General features: G+C 44.3%; 1 protein-coding gene across 2 annotated transcripts; it reads left to right on the top strand.

The window, feature by feature from the left end:
• The first annotated feature begins 1,136 nt into the window (after positions 1-1,136).
• LOC125553901 lies at positions 1,137-7,643 on the top strand. 2 transcript variants are annotated; one of them, XR_007304255.1, is made up of 5 exons: positions 1,137-2,380; positions 4,294-4,440; positions 4,533-4,601; positions 4,699-4,824; positions 4,905-7,643. XR_007304255.1 is itself a non-coding variant. In XM_048717551.1 (2 exons), the coding sequence occupies exons 1-2, from the start codon at positions 1,231-1,233 to the stop codon at positions 3,195-3,197; spliced, it is 1,263 nt and encodes a 420-aa protein (XP_048573508.1). In that variant the 5' UTR covers positions 1,139-1,230; the 3' UTR covers positions 3,198-4,247. The 2 variants fall into 2 exon arrangements, 1 of the variants encoding a protein (XP_048573508.1); XM_048717551.1 differs by lacking the exons at positions 4,294-4,440; positions 4,533-4,601; positions 4,699-4,824; positions 4,905-7,643 and adding an exon at positions 3,085-4,247 and having other exon boundaries at positions 1,139-2,380.
• Positions 7,644-19,375: the final 11,732 nt, after the last annotated feature.

A 19,375-nucleotide genomic window follows, 5' to 3' on the forward strand; every position in this document is an offset into this window, starting at 1 on the left:
GTTGCACTTTTCTGGGACTGTACTTTTGCGCAAGAATATTGGTTTAAGATACTATGAAGCAAGCACATAGGAACTTCTTTCTATGATGAAGTACACCCAGTTCTTTTAGATCTGCCCAAGGATATTGGACTTGACATTGTCATTCCGGGTTTTCGGTGTATTTGGACCCAACGTAATGATAAGATTTTAAAAGATGGAGTATTAAACTTTGATAAATGGGGATATATTATGAAGGATTTGCTCAAGTTCACAATGATGCGCATGAAACCTCATAAGGTCCAGCAACTCATGCTCTGTTCCCTGAGTTCACTATAATGTGTTCATATGTGGCCCAGAAAAGGAATTGGATGATATTTTCTTCTTTATTTTATTATCTTAGCTGCATGCGAGTCACGTGAAAACACAATTTGGATCAGTCGATTTTCAGTGAAGGAAGAAACAACGGAGAGAAGGAAAGAACAGGCCGCCCCATTATCTATCTTAGGGGTGTGGAGGGCGATGAGCTCGCCGGAGAAGGCTACCCCAGTATCTATCTTAGGGGTGTGGGGAGGGGGTGCAAGTTCGCCGGAAATAAACTTTCATCATCGGGGCTAGAGGGGTGGCTGGGGCCGGCGACAACACGACGATGGGAGGAGGTTGAGAGGAGGGCGGGCAGCGAGGTTGTGCGGGAGCGCCGGCGGCCGCGGGTGGTGGTGGCCGGCGGTTTGACCGGTGGTATGTTCGTATGCGGGATGAAGAAGAACAGGGGTGAGCTGGAGGTTGAAGAAGCAATCTGATCCGTGCGTCTTGCATCCAACGGCTGAAACAAATTCACTGACCCAGATTGAACTTCAATCGTCTTACACCTAGCAATCCCTTATTTTATCTTTATTTTCTAAATAATTATACATTATTAATAAAAAAAAGTAGAACAATTAAAAAATACTGAACGTCCCCTCCAGGTCTATAATCTGTCACCATGCCATTTTGCAAAGTGAAGTAGTAAAAAAAATGGTCTTGTGGAAAGCATCTGTAGAAAGCGACAAGAAATAGCATGGGAGATAGAGAGAGAGGAGACGAGACGTTCAAACTTGAAAGGCTGCCACTCCCCTGTTTCCCGCCGGCTCGCTCAGCTCTGCTCTGCGCCTTCTTGTGCACCACGCCACCCATCCCACACCACGCTCCCCCACACCCACACCACGCTCCGCCTTTCCCACTCTCCTTCCTTCGCTTCGTTGCGAGCCCAGATCGATGGCGCAGCCGCATCCGTCCTCGTCGTCCTCCGCGCAGCCGCCCTCCTCGCCGTGGGTCATCCTAGGCAGCATCCCGCGCGTCTCCGCACTGGCGGACGCAGGAGACGTCTCCGTCGAGCTGGCGGCGCCGCCGCGCGTCTCGATCCTCACCGTCCCCCCGCGCGTCTTCCCGGGCCCCCCTACGCCCCGCAACTTCCCCTTCGTCCTCGCCGCCGACCCCTCCGGCCTTCTCCTCCTCCAGGCCAACCTGCACTGCGCCCCGACCCGTGAGGTCATCCGTCGCCCCGGCCTCCAGGAACTCTCCTGGAAATTCGCTACTTCTCGCTACTTCGTGCTCGACGCCACCACCGGCTCGGCGTTCCACCTCCCCTACCCTGAGGCCACCATCATGCACCAGGCCCTCCTCGGCCTTCTCGTCTCCCCCAGGGGAGGCGGCCACTACATGGTCGCGGAGCTCCAGCCCATCATCGGCTTGGACGAAGCCACGCTCCTTTGCTTCTCCACAGAGGTTGGGGAGTGGATCGAGAAGACCGTCCATTACCCGCTCCCGCCACGCCCGCTGGCTCCCATCTGCGTGGTTTCGCACCACGGGAGGCTCTGGTGGGTGGACCTCTCATGGGGCGTCATCACCTGCGACCCCTTCGCCGACGAGCCGGTCCTGGGCTTCGTTCCGTTCCCGCCGGGAAGGGTCCTGGAGTGCAGGGAAGGTTGGGGTGTCGCCGACAAGTTCCGTTACGTGGGGGTGAGCGGCGGCAAGCTGCGTTTCGTCGACATGTACATGGGCAAGCGTGCTGGTGTTGGTGGCAGCGGCACGCACACTCCCACTCCCACGGTAAGCGTGTGGACGCTGGGCGATCCAGACTCCAGGGAGTGGACGCTGGAGCAGGAGGTGGGCTTTACAGAGATCTGGGCCGATGAGAGCTACAAGGCGGCCGGGCTGCCGGAGAAGGTCCCCATCGTCGCGCTCATTCACACCAAGAACCCCGATGTGGTCTACTTCTTCCTCGAGGAGCACCTCTTTGGTGTTGACATGCGTGCTCGCAAGGTGGTGGAGTGCCAGGTGTATGGTCTTGTTGCGCCTCCGAGCATCCGCCTGGCCAGCCGCTTCGTTCGGGCTTGGGAGCTGCCACGGGCGCTCTCCTCCTCAGGTAAACGCTTTGCTGCCCATCATCTTTCAACATTTGCCCTCCTAAATTACCTTTTACTAGTATTCACAATTGTTAGATGAGTTGCTTCAAAAATGCTATACCTATTTTCTGATTGATATTGTGTTTGTTTCATGCCTCTACACGGCCATTTTCTAACTCTACTGCATCTGCATATTTCTGCACAAGCATGGCTTCTCTAGCTGTTCAGCATTCATCTGATATATATTCAAAAAGTTGATGCGTGGACTACTTGAGGATCGGTTTTGCTCCCTTGCAGTGCTTAAGGCCATAGAGTGTCAACTAATATTTGTCTTGGGTCCCAAAAAATGATGAACACGGTTACTGTACCAATAATATCGACTTTTACTTGTACAACAACTTTTATTTGTGTATAATTCTTGCTGAGGTGCTCCTAGTTATCTTGACTAGGGGAATTACCCGGCCCTCTTGTTATGAATGGGTGAGGATCAGACTTTACCACTGTACTCTACAACCGATAGTATATACGCTTGCAGTCGAGAAGAATGTACTATTAGTTAGAACAACCATCTCCTCATGTATGTATATAATTTTAGTTGTTTGGTTTATCTTTGAGGTCTGGTAGCAATAATAAGGCTGGTGGGAATAATACAAATAATAATGCTACGTCGTACATTATGTTTCGAAATCCAGATTTGTCTGACTAATATTGCTCGTCTTTGAAGGCGAGTGGTCTAATGGCATCGACTTGGCTGAGAGCGCTAATGCACGCCCATACCAGCCCACGCCAGGGGACTACCACTTGGTGGGGGACACCAGGCAGACATTCATAGGTTGAATTGGAGGAACATGAAGCAGCTAGCAGTCTCCTATCTAGCCTAGGTATGCTCAGTCAGTTTACCATAGCGTTGCTCTAGCCCCAAACACAAGTATACGTACGAGGAGCCTTGCTCCGGTGCACCCCCCTAACTCAATTTCCTAGGGGTATTCTTGACCCCCGTCATCTATTTTTTTCTCCGGCCCGCCGCTGCCCATATCCAAACCCCGTAGCCCATATCCAAGCCCCGTATAACCCGTATGACCCATACGTATGTATACGGTGACATCCCGAAAAAAAAGTATGACACGACCCCACGACCAGGTAGGACCTGCCGACGGCCGATCCATCAATCACGCAGCTCAATCAATCACGCAGCTCCATCATTCACGCAGCTCCTCCATCATTCTGGTGAGGTTCTTTAGGAATATCGGCGGCGGCGATCTTATCGCCGGCGATCTCGTCCGAGAGCGCGCGCGGCACCGTCGTCAACCTCCAGCGCTCGCAGGTACCGCATCTCGTTTCCTCACGTTTGTCTCGCTCGCGGCAGCATCAAACGAACTGCCGCTGTTTTCGTCGTAGTGGTTAACCTAGCGGGGCGGGTAACCTAGCTTTTTGGCGGTCCAGGCCATCGCAGATCTTGTTCTGGTAGTGCTGCTCGTCGTGATATACACAGTGATCACGCGGGCTAAAGTGGGTTTCTTCTTTCTAGGGTTAACCTAGCGTCGGTTGCCGTCGGTTGTGTGCACGACGGATCCATTATTTGATGCGGCGGCTTAACTAGGTATCCGGCAATCCAAAGTAATCACGACTGGTGCCGTGGGCTAGGAATCCGGCGGCGCATGTTATCACGGGTAGCGCAGCTTCTCGCGATCCAAAGTGATCACGTACTGGATTTCGTGGGACGTACCTTAACGCCGCTCGGTGTGGAGAGGGGGAGGATCCATGGCTGATCAGAGGTCGTTGGCGTCGGTTGTGTGCACGATCTGAACGCCCTCAGTTGGGGCGCTCTCCGGTTGGGGTAGTTTATTTAACATCCGTGATTCGTGCGCTAGGTGTTGTATATGTCAGCATTGATAATGTTTGCACATGCGATGATACATATTAATTGTTGTAGGAAATGGCGGACGATGAGTTAACTGATATGATGTATGACATGGAGTTTGGAGAAGTGATGAAAGACTGGATAGAAGATTGGTCAGATGATGAAAATTCAGATCGTGGAGATAGGTCAGAGAGTGGGAACGTATTGGAAGATCTTAATGTGAGTCGCATTATCATGTTGTAATTTTTTGGTGGCAGCCGACAATATTATATTTTGAAAATTCATAGATGGATGAACATGATGATGGTCAGGAAAACAATGAGCATGATGATGGTGAGGAAAACAAGTCGGAGATCTCGAATGAGGATTACATTAGTCAGGTATGGAAGTGGAATTTTTTGTTGGCATTCATGCAAGTTGAATAAATCCTGGAATATTATATTATAAGTACTTATGTATTTGTGTTATATTTTTCAGCTCATTTCCGAATGTCATAATGCGTACGACTATTACGGTGAATCCGACGCGGAGACAGGCCTTGATGTCGAATCATTAGCTGCACCTGATTCTGGGGAGTCGCAATCGTCGGTCATCATGAGTGAGGTATGTATGTAATGAATGTTGTATGGAAGTAATGTTATACAATAGAAAACTGTTTTCATGGCTATGTTATGATTGTGTAGGTGACAGAAGTTGAGGGGAAAAAGAATGTCCAAGGTACTGCTAGTGCAGATGATAAGAGGGATATGTTCATGCAGATAATACAAAAGACTTACGTCTCATGAGGCTGCGTATGATTTCTACAACAGCTATGCTAGAGAAAATGGTTTCAGCATTAGAAAAAATAGGGTCAGGTATACCAAAACCGAGTCATGTCATATGCGTTATAGGCGGTTTGTTTGTTCCAGACAAGGAAAACGTGATAGCAGGTTGCTAACCGAGGAAGGACACAGCCGTAGGCTCAGACCCGAGACACGCTGCCACTGCGAAGCGCACCTGACCGTGAAGTTTGACCAAAAGCGTGGGGTTTGGTATGTTGATAGTTTTGAGGACAAGCATAGCCATATCTTGGCAGGACCGGACGAGGTACCTTTTCTTTGGTCCCACAGAAAAATCAAAGAGTACCAGAGAGCTGAGATACTATCCATGGGAGCTGCAGGGATTAGAATTCACGACATGATGGATTCGTTCATCAGCAAACATGTATGGTATGGCGGTGTTGGTTTTACCAAGCGTGAAATATACAACCTTTGTGCCGGGGAGAAGAGGAAGCTGCTTTCAAAAGGTGATGCTGCCACAGTCATAGGCATCATGGCTAGTAGGAAATAGAGGGGTCCTAGCTTCTTTTTCGAGTACAAGCTAGACAAGAAAGGACATATGAATAGGATGTTCTGGTCTGACTCCCAGTCTCGTCATGACTATGAGGACTTCAGCGACGTGCTTGTATTTGACAGCACGTACAAGATGAACCGGTATGGTATGCCATTCATACCCTTTGTTGGTCTTAACCATCACCGGAAGACCACTGTTTTTGGTTGTGCCATAGTTTCGGATGAGACCGAAGAGACATATGTGTGGCTGCTGGAGACTTTTTTGAGGTCCATGTGTCAAAAGATGCCGAAGAGTGTTATCACGGACGCCGATGCTGCGATGATCAAGGCAATTCGCCAAGTCTTGCCAGACGTGTGGCAACGTATATGTACGTGGCATATAGAAAAAAATATGAAGATTCACCTCAGTCAAAAGTCCTTGAAGGAGTTCCGAACTCTTCTGTACTACAGCACGTCCACGGCCACGTTTGAGGAGAGATGGCACGCATTTTCCAAAAGATGGCAGTTGGAAAAAATAGTAACATGGTTGAGACGGATGTATAAGAAGAGGAGACTGTGGGCCGCGGCTTATCTGACAGAGGGTTTTTGGCTTGGCATGAAAAGCAACCAGAGGAGTGAAAGTCTAAACTCATGCCTTCACCTCCACCTAGACGGTGAAATGACCCTGGTGGATATGATTTTGCACTATGAGAACGCCATTGTACGTATCCGTGAGAATGAGGCACGAGATGATTGCACGGCCTCACAGAGTGTACCGGTGGCAGTTACTAGCTCGAGGGAACTTGAGATAGCTGCTTCTCACGTCTTCACTCCAGCAAACTTCTATATGTTGCAAGCTGATCTTAGGAAAATTGGCAGCATGGAGATTGTAGAAATAAAGCTCGGAGACGGACCACAGCAGTACATCGTGGCCTGGAAGAATAACCGGAAGAGCCGTTTTTGGGTGGAGTACACTCCAGTAAATTCCGCAGAAACTATAAGGTGCAGCTGCAGAAGAATGATTCGAAAGGGTCTACCTTGCAAGCACATATTCCATGTACTGAAGTACTTGAATATATCTGAAATACCATAGTGTTTAGTTCTTGTGCGGTTCACGAAAGACGCAAGGTTGGGACTGCCCGCGAGGCGCACAAGTGATCTGTTGGGATTTGGATGGACTGGAGCAGCTGAAAGAATGAAATATAGCCAGGTCAGTGTGTTGGCTTCAGAAGCTATGCATGCAGCATGCAAACACCCAGCTTTGTGGGATCAGTTACAGGAGAGTTTGAAGACCGTGATAGCTAAGAGCCATGAGTATGATCAGCTAAAGGAAAATGTGAGTAAGAAAACAGCTGATCTTAGTACTTGTGCGATTGAATATGTAGACGATGGTGAAGGCAACATAGTTGAAGTTCAAGATCCTATTAAAGTATCAACGAAAGGTGCAACTAAGGTAGATGAGAACCGCCCTATGTCGAAAAATGGTAGGCCACTTTCGTACGATGAGATCAGAATCAGGTGCGGTGCATGCAAATTGCTAGGGCACACTAAACGCAGCAAGAAATTCAAACTAAATAAGAAGTATGTTTTTGTACGCATTGTAGGTTATAATTGTTTTTAATTTGTCATTCATTAACTTATCCTGTTATCGTGTGCAGAAGCGTGGTGGGCGAAGAAGAGTAGAACAATTGCTAGAGTTATGTTAGGATGAATCCAGTGATCTAATAGTGAGGTGTTTACAATGTGTTACTGCATACATGATACATGATATATAATATTGCAAGAGACCAGTACCTTGAGATAGTTCTTGTAGCATATATGGACTAAACAGGAGGCGGTCACTAGAGAATTTAATCATGGAAAATGGATAGCATTTTAGCCATTGTAATGATATCATCTTTTGTGTTGTCCACTCAAATTATATTATATTAGAAAACTAGACGATATCCGGCATGTTGTTGCGGGAATGTTTTGCAATATATTCATAGAGAAATGGTTACGTGTAACATGTATATGTTGTTGTGGGAATCTTTTGTTTGTATGTTGTAGTGGACCTTTCTCCATACATGTTGAATGACGAGGTGGCAAACTTGCATGTTAAGAGAAATAGGTTAGTGGTGGCTAGTTGTTTAGATATAGAAGATGTAATTATGTGTGGTAATAATTAATTTATTTTCACTCCTTTGGTTCAGCACCATTTAGATATGGAAGATACCAGCTCACGTTGGTCTATAGTATAGACTTCGTACCAAAAACCCACCATTTTCACCTCATAAAGAAAAGAAAAACCCACCATTTTAGGGCTTGTAGTGTAACTCGGGCCGCTTGTCGCGATGACGTGGGGGGGGTGACGGATGCCGTTAGACGGCGCGACACACGGTCGCTCCCGTTGCCGAGCCCATTTAACAATTTTTATTTTGATTACAGCCCGTTTAAATGGGCCGCGCTGGCCACCTGGTCGGGACGGTTCTTCTCTTGCGATCTCCACGCACGTTCTATCTATCCAATGTGACCGCCGCCGCCGCCGCCACCGATCCACGTCTTGCCGCCGGTCACGTTACGCCATGGTTTCGTGGAGCGACGAGTCGAGCTCTTCTTCGGATGGCGAATCCGTGACTAGCCTGCAGGTACGCTCCTACTATATAATCTCCAGATAGTGCTAGGCTTAGGGTTAGGGTTCTTCATTTCCGGTATTTAACGCAGGGCGTTGATTTGTGCATTATCTCTGTTGTTTCGTTTAGCTTCCTACGACTATCCCGTGCTATGGATGGAGTGGCATTGCTCACGATCTGCCTTCTCGTTGTCTTCATCGAGAACCTTGCGTCAGGCTAGTTGCTTTTGATTCCTTGGACACTGGCAGACGTTTTCTTGCCTGTGGTCAAAAGGTATGTTGTTCTGTACTGTAAATATATGTTTACATTACCTCGTGCTTGACTTACTTCGCGGTAATCCATTGATCTGCCAAAAATTGCATACAATTTCAATTAATTTGTGCATTTACAAATTCCGTATTTATGTTGTCTTTTTCATGGTCTAATATTTGTTTTAGCATATAATAGCATATACTTGTAGTTAATTGGGGCCTAATAGCATATACTTGTATTTATGTTTTGTATATCATTGCATGCTACATTTTGTGTTTATATGATTGAGACCATATTTTTAGTGCATTGCATGTAATTGTATTGCATTTGTGCGTATATGATTGAGACCATATTTTTTCATATTGTAGGAAGAAGTGAAATGTAACTATGTGGAATGGGTAGACCCGGAGTGGTCAGTGGCTACGAAGTTCTGCCTGAGAGAACTGTGGAGCATGTATGACGAGAAGTTGAGACAGAATATTAAGAATGCTGAAGACAAATGCATGTTAATTGGAGAAAAGAGGAGGACGGAGGAAGAGCTGAGATTTTTCAAAATGGACTTTGCTAAACTGGTGGCCGATAAGGAGGATGCTCTCACGCAGTTGGGCAATGCAAGATTGTCACTTAGCGATCTCAAAGAGGAGCTGGAGAAGAATAAGATGGCAGACCATGGTTGTGCCAATCTACATCAGGTCCTGAGGGTAAAGGCTGAGAAAGACCGGGACCGGGTGGTGCTAGAGAGAGACCAAGTGATGAGAGAGAGGGACCAGCTGAAGCAAGAGAAGAAAAAACTGGAGTATATTATTGCAGATTTTCTCAAACAGAAACATGGGTACGTTGATAAGATCAAGAAGCTGAAGGAGATTTGTGATGAATTTTAAGTATGTTTTGTGGTTTATTGTTGAACTGAATGATCAAGTCCTATCTGCATTGTGGCCAGTTCATTTGTGTAAGGTCTAAGTATATTATATTAACCAATAAATTATATCACTTTCGAAATAGTTTGCTCTTGTTTGACCTGCATCCTAATGCGGGCTCTCGGCTAAGCACTGAAATTCTTTTGCCCCCACCGGAGCTCTAAATCGTACTGATCAAGGGGGTGAAAGAGTAGTTGATCATGTGATTGATGGTGCTACTAATCCTGATCTTCATGATGTAGAAAAGGAAAAGGCTAACAAAAATGTAGCAAAAAAGAACTGTGCAATGTGATTTGAAGCAACAGATAACGCCAAGGGAGTCTGGCGCAAGACACGAGGAAGATCCACCTGCGGACGCCGATCCTGAGAGATCCAGCGGCAATCATGCGCATGGGATCCCAGGCGGATCTGCCTACTCCACCAACCGCAGGATCCACAGGTGGCCTGTCTGCGTCCGACACGCGGGCTCTCTCCACCGAGCGGTCGGGCGGGTCCGGACCTGGCGCGTCGCCCCGTGCAAACTGGCGCTCGTCGACTGGGTTGCCCGCGTGGGGACCGGATCTGTCATTGTCTCGGGCGCGGGATCCCACACCGGATGGTACGACAGCCGAGGTTGATTCTCGGGCAAACAAAAAGGAATTTATCATTTTTTTTCTTATTGTTGAATAATGCCAAATCAAATCAAAAAATATGCAAAAGTAAAAAGGAAATGAATTACTCTTCCATGGAAGAAAAGAATGAACACAGCAGCAAAAAACATTAAGGTAGAACAAATGAAGGGAAGCAAAAATTTATTGGTACGAAACGTATAGTCTGACTGTATTACACATACACAAGTATGTGTGAGCGACCAAAAATCCACACAAAATCCATGGTATCGTGCTTATTACATGAATGATTGAAAATCAAAGTTGTCCATGCCGGGAAACGTGCTTCCGGACTTAAAACAAATGACTAAAACTAGAATCTTGAATCATGTATGATGTCTTCACGCCTTGCTTTTCTTTGCGATGTCGTGGATTTTGTTCTTCACACATTGGAGCGTGTTGGTAGGTGAGAGAACCAACTCGGCGACGAGACGCCTTCTCCTTGCATTAACCGTGGCCTGCAATTTTTAGAACAATGTTTAATGAATAGAAGTTGGTATTATACGACAATTGTACAAGTGTACGAAAAGAGAGGATAAATTACCTGGGTAAAATCGGTGGTCCATCGATCCCCGTCCCAATGCTCCATAACTTCAATCACAAAAAGACCACAAGAGTTCCTAATATATATGCAAACATTAGTCACCGTGCACACGAACATGTATTTCATAAGTAGAAAATGATGAACCGTAACTCACCCGTCCTCTTGTAGTGGCATGTCGATCTGAGGTAAGATAGGCCACTTAGTGACGTCTGGATATTTGCCAGGTGTAATACGGTTTGCCTCTTCCATATCAATTGCTATTGCTAGTCGCTATTTGAAAGAAAGTAGTAGTGAGAAACCATATGACATTTCATATGAAGAATGCTCAATGTTGGGGAGAGTACCAGTGCTTTCACAGTGTCGAGAGAGAACTCGAGAGGATAGAGCAAATCAAAAAATCGGAATTCTTTCTTGCGGTTGTGCATCACCACGGTGATCCAGTGTGTATTGGCGACGTTCAGCGGGATAAACTACTAAAATGTGGAACACATTTGTAATCAGATGCAATTATGCATGTTGAAATGAGTGTTAATGAACTAGTAAGAACATATCGTACCTTATCACGGACAATATACTCGTCCAGAACCCTACGTACTGCTCCAGCTCTGCTCAACGCACTATCCATGTTGTATGTCGACGGTTTAGGGTTGTCTCGTGCCTTAGCACGATCAACAAGGTATTTGGACCTCCAGGCTGGACAGAGGTGCCGATCATGACCAACGCGCAGAGCCAAATGTGTCTGATAAGCATCGATAATCTGCGTAAAATAATAGAACATTTTATTTTCATAGGTGACACCTAGATTATGCACTTAAATAGCAGGACATGGTAATAGATCTTACGTCATCCGCCAGCCATGTATGCTCAAGTACCGGTCGTATACTCTCCACAGTCACAGAGGTGCCACGTTCATTGTAGTAAACTCTTTTATTCATATTCTTCTCAGATCGAGCAGCTGCCTCCACAAACGTAACAGCAGCATAAATGAGTTCCGGTGTGAGATCGTCCTTAGCAAAGCCTTCCACGTCATTGTTACTAAACAGAACTGCATGATAAATTACGAACGTCACGAATGGTGAGTACATGAAATGGTAGTAAATTAAGCACTAAGATAGCTACTAACGGTACCTCTAGTTGTGGTAGTGTTGCCGGATGGCTTAGTACCACGAGCGCTTCGCTTGCTGGGCTTGTCAAGTTTAAAGGGGGATTCTAATTTCTTGGGAACAGTCCATCGGCGCTTCCCGGATATAACATTGTCTTCTTTTGCGGTTGCTGCAGACTTTTCCCCTTGCTCTTACCCACCATCCTGTCGATAGAACTTGCAGAAATGTCAATGTCGGACGATTCTGCTCGAGGAGAATTACCTACAATCCAAGGGTTCTCCGGTGTTGCACCGCACTCCGTTGTCTTGTCAACATTTAACTTGGCAGGTGTTTTCTGGTTAACAAAGAAATAATGTGATAGGTTCAGTTAACGAAAATGAATATGCATAATTGAGATAAATGAAGACAAATAAATGAAAACATACTACCTCATCATCGTTGTTCTTGTTGACAACAGGCTCATCAGGCTGTGTCAAATCAATCGCCGGCTCTAGACCGTCAGAGTCATCCTTGTACACAAATTCTTTTTTTTCTGGCGGACCATTCTCAAAGGAATCCACTTCTAGGTCTGCATCGTTGTTTCCGGAAGCCGCAGCAGCCGCTGGCTTGTACATCACACCATTTTGGTTCAACTTCTCTAACAATCTATGCATTACATAAAAAATATTAATTAATGTCGGCATGGTTTTGCAATTTCAAAAATGTTGTAAACATAGAATTAAGGGTGTGTCACCTCAGCTACTTTTTCCGGTATTTCCTTCATTTGGCTGCGTATGTAATCCATGCACCGCTTCATGATGAGGTTCATCATCTCGTCCGCGTTTGAGGCTAACTTGGACTTCTTTGCCGCACCAACGGCGGGCTTCATTTTTGGCTTTTCTAGTTCGGGTACTTTGCGCTCCTACGCCCTATACTCCTTGGTTATGTTGTCTTCAATCTGCATGTGAAATACAAGTATATGTGATCAATAAAAATATCAATACAACTAATTATGTTATATAAAAGATTTAAGAAGTACCCAACGTAATGAATTACCTTGATGTTACCACGGCCACGTCCGTGGTCATAATCAAACTTGTCTCTCCTTGAGGCTGCAGCTTCAGTCCAATTTCTCATTAGAGGTTCCATGGACAAGCTAGGATTGAATGCGCATTCACCTTCCAGAGGCTGAACCTTCTCCCAGTACAGGTACTGCATGAATATGAAAAAAATACAGTTAGTACTATACAGCAGGTAAATTAGCAATCATAATTTTTTTTGCAATGGTACAAGTCTGAAAGGTGTACCTGCAGGAGAGCTAAGTTCCCTCTCGGCCATTGGCGGAGGTGTTTGCCTTTCCTCACGTTGCGAAGGCAGTCTAGCAGAACCCGGAGGGTGAATGCATTCCAATTAATCTTGGATATACGCTTCACATCCTCCACCAATGCATAATATTGCTTTGGTACAGTCTTGCTCGACATGGGAGCAAGAACTGTTCCAAGCAACACGAGGACAACTCTCCGAAGGAAATCATCGTCGGCAGATTTATTTTTTGTGATGTCCACAATCAGATCATCGATGATTATGTTACCTGTGGTCTTGCTCAGGAATTGAGGCGGCACTCGATCTTTAACATCCTCACCTTCCTCACCGAGAATACCTTCTACCGACAGTCCGTGGTTCTCCAAGGCCAAGATGCACTCAACATCCACGGGACCGAGAGACACTTCGCCAACCAAGTCTGGTACAATGAATCTGCCCTTGCTAGGATCAAAAATCTCAACCATGTACCGGATCAGCAGTGTACGCATCTTCAGCGAAGGTATCTGAAGCATGCTACAGAGTGGTGTTTCGGCAAGTGCGGCCTGTTGACCGGAAGATAGACCGGCAATAAGTTTGCACCATTTTTCAACGGCGCAAACAATTTCTCTGTTCAGTTCATCCATCCTGTTAAAAAAACATACATGGTTACAGTACCATAAATTATGTAATCAACTTTTTTCCTAACATATTGTTGCATAAAACATAATAATGGAATACACTATCCCACATTATATAGAAAACTATAGAACATAATTTATTCATACTGAAACATTCAGCAGAGACACGTGCAACACATAAAATGACAGTTTAACAAGTACTTATTTAACCAGTTAGTTTCATAATCAAAAGTAACATTATTTATCTAATCATTTATTTTTCATATGGTACTGTACAAATAGATATAAGAATCGGTGACAGTGCCTAATTAACAGTAAATCGAAAAGAAAAAAACGAAATTATGCATACTGGAACATGCATCAAACAAACGTGCAACACATACAATATTAGTGGGCGTCTCATAGTTCCAACATGGATGTCTTAGGGCATTGCTATAACTTAAAGTGACTATGCTATAACTAACACTGATTTAAAATTATTGTTTATTCATCAATCCAACCTACAAGTGAAAGACAACAAACAACATGCAGAAACTAATTTGCAATCGTAGGGCTATCTAATCTAATACACACACAAACAAATCTAGTGTCATAGGCTTATCTAATCTAATACACGCACAAACAAAAAACATCTACTCCAACAGATGTAATGCGAAGATTATGCGCTAATTAATCTTAGTCTTATCGAATCTAACACACGCACAAAGAAAAGCATCATGGATGTGGTACGGTTGCCAACATACTGGATCGGTCGATGAAGATGGAAGTTGTCGGCGTTGTAACATGGACGCAGTTCGTCCACGACGGCCAGCACGCGCTGATGATCTGGATGTTCTCGACGATCTTGGTGGAGTTGGGCCGATGCTAGGGACATAGCTGTTGTCGACTCGGCGGTAGGAGCCGTCGTAGACGACATGAAAGACGATGCCGAGACTATATAGGAGGAGGATCTCCTAGGTCGTCGTAACCACTAGGGAAAGTACGTCCGTGATCTTTGCCTTCCTTGGTTGAGGAGGGGCAGTACGTGCTCCTAAATTAAAGGGATAGGCTTCCCACGCTCGAGTTTTTTTGTAGATTCCGATCCGGGAATTGTGTAACAAATCGCAGGTGCTCCGCTCTTTGAGCGACGAGGGGCTCGTTTCATGTACTTTTTTTCTTTTCTTTTTCATATTACAAAATTTTGATATCAAATAATTATTTCAAGTCAACCAAATGGCCCCAAATTTTTTTCACATAATGGGATGACCATGGACATCATGCATGCCAATTCTCATCGATTTCAGACACTCAATGCATTTACTAGGATTTTGCCGGCGAAAAGAACCCGAAATGCTGCCCGGACGTGACGCAATGTTCGTTCGGTGTCAGGAATGGCTCACATGTTGCATGGGGTCCTACACTGGGCATCCTCACATGGTGCCAAAGTTTGGTGTCATTTCATGCAGGCCAGCACATAGCACATGTGCAATCACCATCATTCGGGTCTGCCGGAGGGGGAGCCCGAAGGACGTTGTTTTTCTGGACTCAACCAAATGGCTCTAAATTTTTTTCACACAATGGGATGACCATGGACATCATGCATGCCAATTCTCATCGATTTCTGACACTCGATGCATTTACTAGGATTTTGCCGGCGAAAAGAACCCGAAATGTTGCCCGGACGTGACGCAACGTTCGTTCGGTGTCAGGAATGGCTCACATGTTGCATGGGGGCCTACCTTGGGCATCCTCACATGGTGCCAAAGTTTGGTGTCATTTCATGCAGGCCAGCACATAGCACATGTGCAATCACCATCATTCGGGTCTGCCGGAGGGGGAGTCCGAAGGACGTTGTTTTTCTGGACTCAACCAAATGGCCCCAAAAAAATTTCACACAATGGGATGACCATGGACATCATGCATGCCAATTCTCATCGATTTCCGACACTCGATGCATTTACTAGGATTTTGCCGGCGAAAAGAACCCGAAATGCTGCCCGGATGTGACGCAACATTCGTTCGGTGTCAGGAATGGCTCACATGTTGCATGGGGGCCTACATTGGGCATCCTCACATGGTGTCAAAGTTTGGTGTCATTTCATGCAGGCCAGCACATAGCACATGTGCAATCACCATCATTCGGGTCTGCCGGAGGGGGAGCCCGAAGGACGTTGTTTTTCTGGACTCAACCAAATGGCCCTAAATTTTTTTCACACAATGGGATGACCATGGACATCATGCATGCCAATTCTCATCGATTTCCGACACTCGATGCATTTACTAGGATTTTGCCGGCGAAAAGAACCCGAAACGCTGCCCGGACGTGACGCAATGTTCGTTCGGTGTCAGGAATGGCTCACATGTTGCATGGGGGCCTACATTGGGCATCCTCACAAGGTGCCAAAGTTTGGTGTCATTTCATGCAGGTCAGCACATACCACATGTGCAATCACCATCATTCGGGTCTGCCGGAGGGGGAGCCCGAAGGACGTTGTTTTTCTGGACTCAACCAAATGGAATTTTGAAAATAGAATTAAAATTATATTTAAGAAGTGAAATAGAAGACAACATACATTCATGGAATTTTGATTTTTACAACTATAATAAGAAATAAAATACAAAACATATACTTCAATTTTAAAACTCTAAGAAGAAATAACAAAAAAAAAGTATATTTGATATACCTTTTTTGAAATAGAAAACAGAAAAGATATATTATAATAAAGATGAAACATATTATATTGCATTTTTTGAATTTCAATAGTGTGAGAATAACTGAAGGAGTAAAAAATATATTAGATTTTAAATTATTGTATAGATAAAAAGAAAATAAATATTTAAATGAATAAGTGAAATATAAGACATTAATTTTTCGTACACATTGAATAAGTGAAATATAACACATTGAAGCAGCTCGGTTTTAAATGTGGTAATAATCTGCGCGCGGATGAGGCTGGCCTACGACGGCCCACCCGAATTAGGCCCAAGCGAGCGTCGCGCCGGGCACATCCCAGCGGTGCTGGGAGTTTAGTCCCACCTCGCCAAGCGAGGGGAGTTCGCACAGGTTTATATACCGGGCTGAGCTTCCCTTTTCGAGTTCCTTTCTAAAGCGGGCAGCACATGCCTAACCACGTCCGTCCCTGCCCAGTGGGGCCTACTAGCTGCCTATTATCACAATCTGGCGGGCCTGCATCCTGGCCCAATAAATGATTGGGTTGCTAGTCGTATGCTGGCTGTTGAATTGTGTAGTATGCAGCTAGTAGGCGGGCTTTTTTTGGGTCATATTTCACTTTTTGCATTTGTCACCATTATTTGTTGTTCTTCAAATCACCTCATAAAAGAATATAACACAACAATTTTTCGCACATTCATGAATTTTCTAACTGTCAGAACAAGTAATACAGAAAAATATATATGTGATTTAAAAAAATTCAAAGATAAAACTAAAATTTTAAATTAAATATAAATTTTACAAAATATTTAAAATATTTGGACCAAACATTTCCACCATGTGAGGATACCCAAAGTAATTTTTTAAATTTGTATTCAATTTTTTGCATATGTCAAATGTCTAGATTTGCACACAAGTTTGAAACAAAATATGTCACATGTCAAATTTTGCAAACAAGTTTGAAGCATTAAATTTTCAAAGTTTAAATTAAATATAAATTTTACAAAATATTTAAAATATTTGGACCAAACATTTCCACCATGTGAGGATACCCAAAGTAATTTTCTTTCATAGCCATGTTTGGCACATGTGGGTCACCATGTACAACAAAATTTGGGTGATTTGGAGGTGGTGGAAAAAATCACGTATGTTCAAAACCTGGCTTAAGTTAATGGCCCCTCCGGAATGCGATGATTTTTTCGACCACCTCCAAATCACCTCTATTTTGGCACACATGATCTCTTGCACAAACAAAGCTAGTTTTCAAAGGTTTTATATTTTTTTGAATTTTTTATTAATTTATAATGCCCTCTAGACTGACTGATCAAACCATCGGTCTATACCTCAAGGGGGCATTGTAAAGTATTGATTTTCCAAATTTTCTTTCACAGCCATGTTTGGCACATGTGGGTCACCATCTACAACAAAATTTGGGTGATTTGGAGGTGGTGGAAAAAATCACGTATGTTCAAAACCTGGCTTAAGTTAAATGGCCCCTCCGGAATGCGATGATTTTTTCGACCACCTCCAAATCACCTCTATTTTGGCACACGTGATCTCTTACACAAACAAAGCTAGTTTTACAAGGTTTTATATTTTTTGGAATTTTTTATTAATTTATAATGCCCTCTAGACTGACTGGTCAAATCATCGGTCTATACCTCAAGGGGGCATTGTAAAGTATTAATTTTCCAAATTTTGTTTCATAGCCATGTTTGGCACATGTGGGTCACCATGTACAACAAAATTTGGGTCACAATTTTTGAATTTTTTCTGAATTTTTTATGCCCTGCCCAATGCCGGTTTGAAACATGCGGCTTCACGGAGCCACTATAAATTGTACGAAAGGAGATCTTTCATATTACATATAATCAACTTGCATTTCATGAAAAAACTCCTTCATGTTACAAATAATCATTACACCTTTATTCAAATATTGTTTTTTGCACACACACACCATCTTTAACTACTTTTTTATTAGTATTTGATGAAATGAAGGAATATGTGTTCAGTTATTGGAATATTTGATCATATATATGGTGGAGTATTTGCTATTTTTGCTTACTCAAATGAAGGAAAGATGTCATATGTGTCGACGAACAATTTCCACTTACTTCAATAAAAAACATTAATTTACTTAACGCAAAGTTTTACATTTGGTCTGATTTGCTTATGGGCAGAGCATGTTGCACATGGCCACAGCATGGGAATTTATTGCACCATTGCCACAGCATGTTCCACATGGACGCAACATGGGAAGTGTTTGCAGCATGCCAGATCAGTGAAGCAACACTGATGCGGCATGTCTGATCATTGCAGCAACTAAATTCAAGCAAATCATACATCTAAGGAACCATAATGGCAAATTTAAGGGACACAAATATACATAGCAATATATACTACTGCCATAGACAGCAGCATCCACACAGCACACTTGCTGATGCAGACCACTAGCATATTAGATATGTTTGGACCGCACATCATAGTACTGCACTTAGATAAAGTTCATACTAAATTACCACTACAAGTTTCCACCATCAGAATACCACACAAAGTTCACCAAAAGGACTGAGCCTTCCTACATCATACGACAACGAGGGTCTAGGGCAACTACATGTCAGGGTTTCTCAGGACCTTGTGGAGGGAAGAATGCTGAGCCCTGATCTTGTAGTCATGACTGCTGATGGATGTAGCCCTACAATGTTCCATCAGATGCTCCAGCAACCCAAACCTGGGCTTGGGCCTGCTGCAGTAGGGGCACCGGTACTTGTCAGACCTCCAGTTGTAGTACCTAGCAGCTCTTTGGGCCCTGATCTTCAGCACCTCCTTCTCTTCAAAGGACTCGACGTTCCCCTCGACCACATCATCTCCAGATTGATACTGCACACATTAATGACTGACATTAATACATTATGCATTCAAATACTATAAACATCTAACACTAAGTCAATGCACAAATAACATTTCAGCTAGGCCTTACCTCGTACGGCTTATCCTCATCACTGTCATAAGGGTAGTAGCCAGATGAGTCCCACTTCCTCTTCTTGCCAACAAGATCCTCCTTCTGCTATATTGTCAACCAAGCAAGTCATTTACAAGGAATTGAATTGCAGTTCAAATAATGTCATTACAAACAAGTTGATTTTGCATAATGATGGAAAGCTCCTAACTATATTTCATACACTATATATGAAGCTATA

Source organism: Triticum urartu, chromosome 4 (assembly GCF_003073215.2).
Source record: "Triticum urartu cultivar G1812 chromosome 4, Tu2.1, whole genome shotgun sequence".
NCBI classification, from domain to species: Eukaryota; Viridiplantae; Streptophyta; class Magnoliopsida; order Poales; family Poaceae; genus Triticum; species Triticum urartu.